This window comes from Miniopterus schreibersii (assembly GCF_964146895.1).
Source record: "Miniopterus schreibersii genome assembly, chromosome: 4".
In the NCBI taxonomy this organism is placed as follows: domain Eukaryota; kingdom Metazoa; phylum Chordata; class Mammalia; order Chiroptera; family Miniopteridae; genus Miniopterus; species Miniopterus schreibersii.
Genome location: NC_138105.1, coordinates 25,076,181 through 25,087,025, shown reverse-complemented (window position 1 = coordinate 25,087,025; position 10,845 = coordinate 25,076,181). Strand labels below are relative to the sequence as shown.

General features: G+C 46.0%; 1 protein-coding gene across 12 annotated transcripts in view; it reads right to left on the bottom strand.

Moving 5' to 3' along the window:
* Positions 1-726: 726 nt before the first annotated feature.
* Positions 727-10,845, bottom strand: part of P4HA2 (prolyl 4-hydroxylase subunit alpha 2) — a 35,382-nt gene continuing 25,263 nt past the window's right edge. For 4 of the 12 annotated variants that reach the window (XM_081134629.1, XM_081134627.1, XM_081134628.1 and 1 more), the window contains 5 exons: positions 7,220-7,273; positions 6,710-6,769; positions 4,747-4,815; positions 4,266-4,362; positions 1,996-2,453 (listed from right to left, as the gene is read on the bottom strand). In XM_081134629.1, coding sequence (XP_080990755.1) covers positions 2,383-2,453; positions 4,266-4,362; positions 4,747-4,815; positions 6,710-6,769; positions 7,220-7,273 — 351 coding nt within the window. In that variant the 3' untranslated portion in view covers positions 1,996-2,382. Of the gene's footprint in view, positions 2,454-4,265; positions 4,363-4,746; positions 4,816-6,594; positions 6,661-6,709; positions 6,770-7,219; positions 7,274-10,845 lie in introns of all 12 variants that reach the window. The other 8 variants (XR_013998645.1, XR_013998646.1, XR_013998648.1 and 5 more) reach the window with 4 other exon arrangements.

The window sequence follows — 10,845 nt, the reverse complement described above, 5'->3', positions numbered from 1 at the left end:
ATCCATGGACACAGTTAATAACAGGGTGAAGGCCTGGGGATGGGGTGGGAGTGAAGTGGAGGGGGTCAATTGGGGGGGGGAATGGGACACCTGTAATACTCTCAACAATAAAGATAAATTAAAAAAAAAAACCACGCAGAAGAATTAAAAACATAAATGAAAAAGACATTATAATGCTTTTAGAAAAGAATACAGGAAATGTTTTCATGACCTTAGGGTATGGAAGAATTTCTTAAACAATTTAACATAAAATTTAAGCACTATTCATCAACAGACAGAACTAAGAATGAAAAGACAAACTAGAAAAAAGCTATAATTTGCAAAACATAACCAACAAAGAGCTTGTGTCCATAATATATTAAAAATTCCACCCTGCCAGTGTTGCTCAGTGGTTAGAGTGTCAGCCCACGCAGTGAAGAGTCGCAGGTTCGATTCCCAGTCAAGGGGCATATATGTGGGTTGCAGGTCTGATCCTGACCTGTGTGGGAGGCAACCAATTGATGTGTCTCTCCCACACTGATATCTCTCTGTCTCTGTCTTTTTCTCCCCCTCCCTCCCTTCCTCCTTCCTTCCCTTCCACTCTCTCTAAAATAATCAACAGAAAAAATATCCTCTGGTGAGGATTAACAACAAAAAAATAAAAAATAATTCCTATAAATCAGTAAGAAAAAGACTTGAGTAGACACATAAAGAAACTAAAGACTAATAAACATACAAAAAGGTATTGAATGTCATTAACAATCATGTTAAAATTAGTAATATACATGTAACAAGCTGGCTAAAATTCAAAAGTATGCCAATAGCAGATATTGGAGAAGGTTGGGATAACAAGAACTCTCATTTACTCCTGGTGAGAATGTGCATAACCACTCTGGAATATATTATATGGTATTACAGACTCATCTACTAAGACACAGCATTTCCACTTATAGATATACATACTACAGAAATATGTGTTTATGTATAGCAGGAATCATATATAACACTGCAAATGGCCCGGCCGGGCATGGCTCAGCAGTTGAGTGTCGACCCAGGATCTAGGCGATCGGGGTTCGCCCGGATCAGGGCACATGCCCGGGTTGCAGGCTAGCGGCTCAATGACTCTCTCATCATTGGTGTTTCTATCTCTCTCTCCCTCTCCTTTCCTCTCTCTGAAATCAATAAAGATATATTTAAAAAAAAAAAAAAAAAAAATTCTACTAAAAAAACAACTGCAAATGGCAGCATTATTCATAATGTACAAAAACTGAAACAAACTCAAATGTCTATTCAACAGTATATGGGCAATATTATGGCATTGTCCTAGAATGTACATTAACAAAACTGAATGAACTATACAAATTAAAACAGGCTGCAGCTAAAGAACAACATAGATGAATCTTTAAAATAACCATTGAATGAAGGAAGCCAAACACCAAAAATATATACTCTGATTCCGTTTACAAAAAGTTGAAAATCCAGGACAAGAAAATGACTACTTATTTAGAGATACAGACGTAGACAGTAAAACTACAAAGCAAAGCAAAGGAATGACTGTCACGAATCATGAGAAAATGGTTACCACCGAGGTACCACCTACAGGGTAGGACACATGACCCAGGAGGGGCTCAAAGGGGCTCCTGAGGTGTGGATTTGAAAATTATCTGGGTGGCGGTGACATGGGTGCTCGTGCTTACTGCCTTCTATTCTTTAAACTATACCTCTGTATCACAAACAATTTCGTGTATCTCAAAATTTAAAAATAAATTTCAAACTATAACAGCATCATAGTCATGAACATGCATGATCTCTATGCTCTCTGGGAGACCAAGAGAGACTATTTCCCTCACTTTCCAGAAAGGACACTGAAACCTGGTAAGTGTTGAAACCAGATCTAGTACCCAAGGTCAGGGTTTTGCCACTCATTACCCAGATTCTGCCTCCAGAGAGACACAGGAAATGATGGTGAACTTGGTAAAAGCTCCCGTCTTAAAAAATACTCCAAACGAGGCTCTTTAAGGCTTCTGGCAGGGACATTTTATTTTTTGGTTAAAGCCACATCAATAGAAATGCTATAAAAACAAACATGTAAACAAGGTATCAGAACTTTGGTTCACTGAAATATCTCACACCTAAAGCATCTGAGGTACAAAGGCACCTTGCTAGGTGCCAGACAACCTGACTCTGCTGCAACCGCTCTGACGCGAGACGGCACAGGCTGACTGGAAAGGCTGGGACCGAGGTCACCCAGGACCCTCCCCTGTCCACTTGGTCTGCTCCAGACAAACATTCACTACTCCAAAGACCCGCCTGACAGGGGCTGGAACGTACAAAGGTGTTTGTCACGTTGAACTTGAAGACAAAGGGCTGTGGGACCAGGAAGAGGAAGGGCAGGAAAAGATGTCAGTCAGCTTCTGTTGATCCACATGGCCTCAAGAACTCCTGCCCTCGTTCATGGAACCACTTATTGGAGACTGTAAACAGATAAAAAGTATGTTACAATCCTGTTGGTTAGATCAGCCCCCCAAATTAATGGCTCCTTCAGGATGAATCCTGCACTGGGCCTGTGATTCAGACCTGAGTACCACATGGTCTGAGGTCTCAAGTTGCTCAGGAGCTAGTGAGGAACACATATGTATAAACAGATAATTGTACAAAAGTCTGCCAGTGACATAAGATGCATGTGTGTAAAGTTGCCAAAGAAACAGAGCCAAAGGGCATCTAACCGTGTGAGGGAAGGGAAGGCCCCAGGGCTGGGCATAAAGGTGAATAAGAGTTGTCCAGGGGAAGATGGACAGACCATGATGGTTCCCATACCGAGGGGGTCCAGGGAGTAGGAACAGGGTGAGAAAGGCATCAAGGCATGAACCACCCTGGTGTGTGTTAAGGACCCCAGCCAAGTTGATATTACTGGAAAGTGGAGGGTGGGAACTGAAAGGTAGGAGATGAGGGCAAGGAAGCCTGTCAAGATGGGGGAGGGCCTGGACATCAACCTCAGGAGCTGTGGGCCAGCAGATCCAATCTGTGTGCCGTGGGTAGCCAAGTGATCAACTAAAGCTGTCCAAATTGGCATGAACCATGACTTCATTCCTCAACAGACTCTTTCACAATGAGTAAAACAAATTTATTCTAATGCACTACGGGAGCCATAGAACATTTTAAATATAAGCTAACTAAAGCAATGCAGGCACTTAGTTGAAAAAATCAAACTGTCTACAAAGCTTATATTGATAAACAGCAATCTTCTACCTACCCCTTCCCACCACCGATCCCCGCTTCCAGAGGACATTCAACTTCTTCACTTGTTTCTTCTGATATTTATCCTCATTTTTCTAAATAACATGCTTATAGTGCTATTTCTTGACTTTCAATTTTGGAATTCTTTTATTCTACCCCGTAAAACACATACTATTACCTCCTAACTGCCTAATATAGTTAAATCACAGGTCTTAGTTACATTAATATTCAGTGTTACATTGTTATGTCATGTGAATATTGCTCACACATGAGCCACCTAATAGATTATACTTTTATTTCCTTTCTTGTACAACTTTTCCTCGGTCAGCAAATTGCCTCAATTTTCATTTTCATTTGCTCAATTTTCTGTGAACCTATCACTATTTTTCCCCAAAACTCCCCAGGAGGGCTACAAACTCATCTCTTTGGAATCCCTTCCTGTCATGTGCTGGTTCAAGCCTCTCCGTGGCTCACGGTGCTTCCAGAATAAGGCCCGAGCTTCAGCCTCTGCGGTTTGGTCCCAGCCTCCAGCCTCATCTCTTGATCCCTATGCCACAGGCCTCCCCTTATCCAAGTGACAAAGGGAGCCAGTTCCCACACCTGTGGTACTGGTTTTAGCCTGTGCCTTGTTGCTGTGCCTTGCTTTACTGGGACACCCCTTCCCTTCTCTGATTCCGGTTCTCCCCCAAGGTTCCCTCAGAGCCCTTGCCAGAGTCCATCGCTCTGGGGAGCCATCCTGGACCTCTGATGCTTGTCCAGCTATTCTTTCTCAGGGCTTCCTCGGCTCTCTTGGCATCTCCAAGAGTGAACTCAAATGGTTGTCATGGCACATACCCAGTTTGGCACATAGACAGCGATGTGGCTGGGTGGAACTACCAGTTAGCAGGATTAAAAAACAACAACAAAAAACAAAAAACACTTCAAAAAGGGAGACAGTCTTGGCTTTGTGAAAATCTGGCAGCAGCTGTTTCCCAGCTCAGAGTCTAGGGATGACCACTAAAACTCAGGCCGAGGCCACCAAGGCCAACACCACTCCTTAAGCCACTCACCCCACTTGCAACCCACAAGCACAGGGCAAGCAGCGTGTCTCGTTCGGTAGTCGCCTTCCCCACTCCGCAAGAGGTTGTACCAGAATACTGCTGTGCCCTGCAGAAAAGAGACAGCCTGTCAGACAACATCCTTAGACATGGGCTCGAGAACCTGACTCTGAGCACCACAGAGTCCCTCCCTGAGCAGAAACACCTTCACTTTCCCATGTACAGGGGGACAGGACTCTGGAATTCCAGCAATAGAAAAGATCCCCAGAAAGCACCTACGCTTCACAGGGTGGTGGATGTCTGCAAACCTACCTGCCCCTACGGGACCTCCCTCCTTATTTCTTCTTCCCAGATGGAAGCTGAGGTTATAAGGTCAGAATTTAGACAAGAATGGGCTAAGGCCCCTCCCAGTGAGAGTCAAGCAGGCCAGGGAATGGGACTGGGGAACATAAAGCCCTGCTTCAACATCAGAACCTGAAGAACCAGAACTTACCTTCTTAGGCCAAATTGCAGCCCCCAGATCAGGAAAGACAGTGGCACCACCAGCTTCTACATCACTCATCTGAGAATACAAGGCATAGAACTTGGTCCTTCTACCCAAGGATTTCAGCGCAACTGAGCCATGAAGGATATGACAAGGTGTGCAGATCAGCCTCCTCTGAGCATGAGCAGCATGGCTTGGAGGCTCTGCTCCACAGCCAGCCCTTCAGCTAAGAAAGACTCTTCCCTAAACCCTGCTTAATCTGTATGATTCATCAGGACAAACAATGCCATGGGCACTCAGGAGCTGCAGGCCGGCAGGAGACCCACATCCCAGCTGTCCTCAGAGGGGAACAATCTAAGTCTGTACCCAGAAAATGCCTGCCTGACCTCCACCCCTTATGTCCCCATTCAGCCTGGGCCTTACCTAAGCCATTATACCCCATGAGCTGCCCTGACCAGGAGCTCCCTGATGTGTCCAACACCATCTGTGGCCCCTACTGTGGGCTGTTTCTCTGGCTCTAAAAACTTGTTGCTCTAGTTAGACCTCCACCTTCCCAGAACAGAGCCTTCCCCAGGCCATCTGGGTGGGCAGGTAGGGCATTGTCTCTACAGAAGCCCTGCTTTCTCCCATGGTAAAGCCTCAAACTAAACAGAATACAAATTCCATGGAAGCAAGGCTGCACTCATGCCCACAGAGTGTGCCTCAACTCAAGCCCAAAGCACCAATTCATTCTCATCTGGCTCTCTCACTTCAAGTTTTTTGCCTCTAATGTAATAACATTTGCAGTTAATAAATATTTCCACAGGACACATACCAGACAGACTGAAGGACACTCGACAGACATGGAAAATGAGTAAGATGAAAACCCCTAATGGCCACAGACCTGAGAATCAAATCCAGACTCTTTTCTAGAACCCAAAGGCCCTGTCAGTCTCACCAGCCTCTCCCTCTAGCCACTATCAATCCATGTCTCTGAGCCACCAGCCTTTTTCTATTTTTCCAACATCCCACGCTCCTTCTCTCTTCCAGGTCTCCACACACTCTCTCCTCTGCCAGAAACCAAGTTTCACCAACTAATTTCCACTCAACCTTCAAGTCTCAATATTGACATGTTACTTCCCAAGGGAGGCCTTCTCTGAACGCCAACCCTGAGCTGTCGTCCTCAAAGCTGTTGTCACCATGGTAACGAAATAATTACCTCTCCTATATTTAAAGTAAGCCTCTCATATTAGACTGTCAGCCTTAGAAGAGAGACCACACATGTCCTGCTCACCAGAATGTTCATGGCAGTCTCCAGCACATAAAAGCCACACAATAAAAACTTAAATGAGAAACCAGAGGGGAAAGTGGACACAGGCATCTGTCTCTAAGTTTCTTAACAGCTTCTACACCTCTTTAGGGCTGGCTCTCTCAGCAGAGAGGGGAGGAAACTGTTGCTCATGTGAGGAAAACCCAACGGCTGTGGCTGGAGTGCAAGTAGTCTGTGGGAGACAGGACACCAAGTGTGGCAGACAGGAGAAACAAAGGCGGCTTTCATGTAAGAGCACCTCACGACTACTTCCTCACTCTGCTGCCAAGGAGGGAACTTTCTGGGGCACCCACCCCAAAATTTCAGACTAGCAAAATTCCCTGGGCCCATCAAAAAGGAGCCAGGAATGTGAAGGTCCTGAGGGCCAGGGGGAACCCATAGATGGAAACAAAGGCCAACTCCGTACTCCAGCCAAGAAGGGTACTGAGGGCCAAAAGGGCCCAGCCATTGAGCAAGGCTGGTGCTTTCAGCCCTGACAGGAGTGGAAATGAGAGCTTTCTGGACCCAGACTCCTCCTAAGGCCCACACACTGCACACATCATACTCACGTAGTTTAAGAATGTGGCCACACGGTTCCCCGTCCCTAAATGCTTGAAAACATCTTGCTCATCGCTCTATAAAATTAAGTGAGAGTGAAAAGGCAGACCTGGACCCGATACTTACATAGTTAAGAAACGTCGCTAACCTATTCCCCTCTGTTTTGAGGCCGCTGTCGAAAGGTCGCTGCAACAAACAACAACTTTCACCCAAGTTTGCAACTGACTTCACCCACCACCCACCGACTGGGACCAAAAGGGTCAGGGAAGGTAATAAGTTTGCGTTCCATCCATCAGCCTGGACCATGGGCAAAGGCTGCCAAGCACACCCTAGCAGGGCATGGGGAGGGGGTAGGAACAGCTTTCACAGAGACCTAGTGAGGTCCTCTGCTGTACAGTCAGGGCAAAGAATGACAGGGTTGGGCAGGAAGAACACTCCCCACATCACAGGGAAAACACCCAGGCTGCACTGGGCTGTGCACGCCCCGTGGTTCCAGATTTGGGCTTTTCCAAAAACAAAGAGTTGGCCCTGGTGAGGCAAGGGATCCTGATATGGAGGCTGAAGTGCTTCTACAAGCTCCAGCTTTCTCAAACCTGGAGCAGGCCCCTCTGAAAGCACCGGTGATTTGGGCCTTACCCTAGAGAAGTCAAAATGCGGTTCGTACTGTCCTCCCATTCCGTAATTAGCAACCTGGTGGGAAATAACAACGTAGGACCTTGTCAGCAGCATGAACAGCCCCAAAGCAGCCCATCTCCCCAGGGGAACTATCTTCCCAGGTAACAACTAGAACAACCTGAACCCTCAAACAACCACAACCTCCAAGACCAGCCTCTCTAAGGTGGAAGGTATCTATGCCCAGCCAGCACGGGCAGAGCAAACACTGCAAACATGTCTACAGCCAGAGGAAGGGTAAGGTTGCAGCACAAATGTGGTTTCCCAAACAGAGCAAGATGGGCCACCTGCATGTGGCCACTGTGAAGCTCCAGCCCTTCAGGGACACTCAGACGGCAGCAGGGGGAGCCCTTGAGACAGGCCCTGGCCTGAGCCCTGTTGGTTTGGGAGACAATGAGGTCATCCAGAGGAAAGCCACCAACCAACTCAAGGTTGGGATTTTTTTTAATACTAGTTTGGGAGCTTCTCAGTGTCTGGCACTGCTCCTGCCATGTCTGTCTCCATGCCCCAGGAGCTGTTCCTGGTCAGGCTGGGCAGGGTGAACATATTCCTCCATCCACAGTGGTCCACTGCATGAAGTACTTCGGCCTCCACGCGAAGCAACAGGACATGGGCGGCGGCTGCAGGGTGACCAGAGCTGCTGCCCTATTTCAGTGCCCCCAGCAGGAGCCTGGACCTGGAACAGGACCTGAGCCACCTCAGCCGCAGCAACTACCAGGTGTCATTAATTGGATTAGAAATTATAAATGTCTTTGTGAATAGTTTATCAGCACAATGTAAGTCCTAGATCACAATGGTTATTTTAGCTTCAGGAGATAGAGACAATGTTCAAGATGTTCAGAATCTGATATGAAAGCTGGTCAATCAAGTGGCACCATCAAAGTCCATCTGGGAACACTTGGCTACTGTGTCATACTGAAACCCTAAAAATCTTTGGGGCTCAGCTATCAGTCCTCAGAAAATTGGTACTTTCAGTGTATTATTCTCAGCAATTTCAACCATCAGGTGAGAAATGCTGCAAAACTGGCAACAATGGGGGCTTCGTGGGCAAGGGCAGGGAAGTGGGCTTTACCAGAGAGAATCCTCCTGTTGGAGCATAAACAGTATTTGTCTCATGGAACGAAGTGCAGAATTTGGGCAGCATGGTTTTCAGTCTCCACAAAAATAAAAATTTTGATACGAAAAATCAGGGGATGAAAAAATGCTGTCATCCACTGCTTCAGCCTTCAAGATTCCCACACCAAAAACACCTGGAAATCCAGTCATTGTTTCGGCGGGTGGCCCAAAGGCTGGAGGTGCCTCTAGGGAGGAAAATGCTAGGGCAGTTGGTGAACTGACAGTACAAATGCTTTTTCTGTGGGTCCACTCTAGTCAAGAACTTAAAAGAAAATTTTAAACATGACGGTGGTCATTGTGCCACTGCACTCGGGAAAATTCCATCACTGCTTGTCATATGACTGTATTTTCCAACACTCCCACTTGTTGGATGGAGTGCTTACATGTTCGGATCCCAGGTAGTGGAAGAGCTGCCTTGCTCTAGTTGGCTTATCTTTTTTTTTTTAATGTGTTTTGTTGTTGTTTTTCAGAGAGAGGAAAGGAGAGGGAGAGAGAACAGAAACATCAATGATGAGAGTCACTGATCGGCTGCTTCTTGCACGCCCCCTACTAAGGACAAAGCCTGCAACCCGAGCATGTGCCCTGACTGGGAATCAAACCATGACCTCCTGGTTCATAGATCGACACTCAACCACTGAGCCACTCTGGCCAGGCTAGCTGGCTTTAACAGTTAGGGAACCACATTTGATCATGGTGCTGAAGCTACTGTACCTACACACTATCTAATACTGTTCCCATATAGTGCAAGTGTCATGGAAACTTCTGGATTTGCAGCAATCAGATTTACTGGGCAAACTCTGGTCCCCAGATTCATACCTTTAGTAATAAGCCATTGCACATCAAAACTGATTCCTGTGAGGAGGCATTCATTTGAACCTTTAGAAAGTTGGTCATTTGAAATTTATGGGTTTTTATAGTGCTTAGATCAGAGTCAAGGCAAAAAAAAAAAGCACTTTTTTTGGTGAGGCTTAGAGTTTAATGAGTTGGGAGTCAGAAGTGTTTTCAATCTTAAGAGAATTCTAGCAGTGTAGTCTCTCTTCTTCTATTTGGCTCTCATCCAATTCACAATAAAACCTCAACTGCCCCCTTATCTTCTAAATGATCTAAAACAAATACATCAACTACAGCTGGAAAAGTGTCAACAAGTAGCAGAAGAACCAGTTCCTATCCAGAAGGCTGCAGTGTTCCCACAGAGACGCTCATGTGCCTTTATCACACTGCAAGCAGTCCATGTGGAGTGAGCACTTAAGAGACAGAGGCTGAAGCCCAGGTTACTGTCCCCCAGACCATGTAGGATCAAAGCTTTCAGCAGTGACTGGCAAAGGAAATGCCAAGACAGCTCCTAGAAGAATGACGCGAACAAAAATGCTGTCTCACCCTGGCCAGTGTGGCTTAGTTGGTTGGAGCATCATCGCGTGCACCGGAGGGGCGCAGGTTTGATTCCCAGTCAAGGCACATACCCAGGTTATGGGTTTGAGTCCCCAGTCAGGGCATGTATTGGAAGCAATCGATCCATGTTTCTCTCTCACTCTGATGTTTCTCTCTCTCTTTCTCCCTCCCCCTTCCTCTCTCTTTAGAATCAATGAAAACCATATCCTTGGTGAGGATTTAAAAAAAAAAAAAAAAAAAGATGTCTCAGCCCCCTGGCAGTGGTCTGGATCTTCTAGAAGAGCCTTGACTATAAGAGCCCCTCCACTGGGAATTCTGGCACTCAGATTCCCGTCATCCATTGAGCTACAATGTGATGAGAGGCCAAGTAAGATGAAAACAGGGTTGTGACAGAGAAGCCAATCCAAGCAAAAGGTTCTGTTTTCTGGGGCTGTATGTGAGATAGGGTACAGAGAGTACAGCGAGGAGGCCAGCCAGGAGAGCAACAGAGGCACATGTTCTGTCCACTCTTCTCAGCCACTCAGTCCAGGATACGGAATCAGCCAATCAAGCAAAATGTTGTACTTGATCAGGACCATGAGAATTCTAACACCAGCTCTGATGTGCGAGAAGTAGTCACCGATATCTTAACAACAAAAAGCCTGCTCTAGGAAGATATGAATCACAACAAAGCCAACTGGGATGCATCTAGTGCAGTGAGAGCCCTTATTTCTCTTGAAATGGTGGTGTTCTCACACATAAGAAAGGAAGCGGGAAATGTGGCAAAGTCCTCTACCTATGAGCTTCTGCAGAACTTACTTAAAGATTAGACTTAAAAACTCAACATAAAGTTGAGTTGAACTGAAAAGGCTATATAAAGTTTTCACAAGATTGTCTGTAATGTAAGGTAATCAGCATGTTTTGTATTTTATTTTATTTTAAATATATCTTTATTGATTTCAGAGAGAGGATAGGAGAGGGAGAGAGAGAGATAGAAACATCAATGATGGGGGAGTCATTGATCAGCTACCTCCTGCAAGCCCCCCACTGGGGAATGAGCCCAACAGGGAATCAAACCGCCACCTCCTGGCATAGGTCGATGCTCA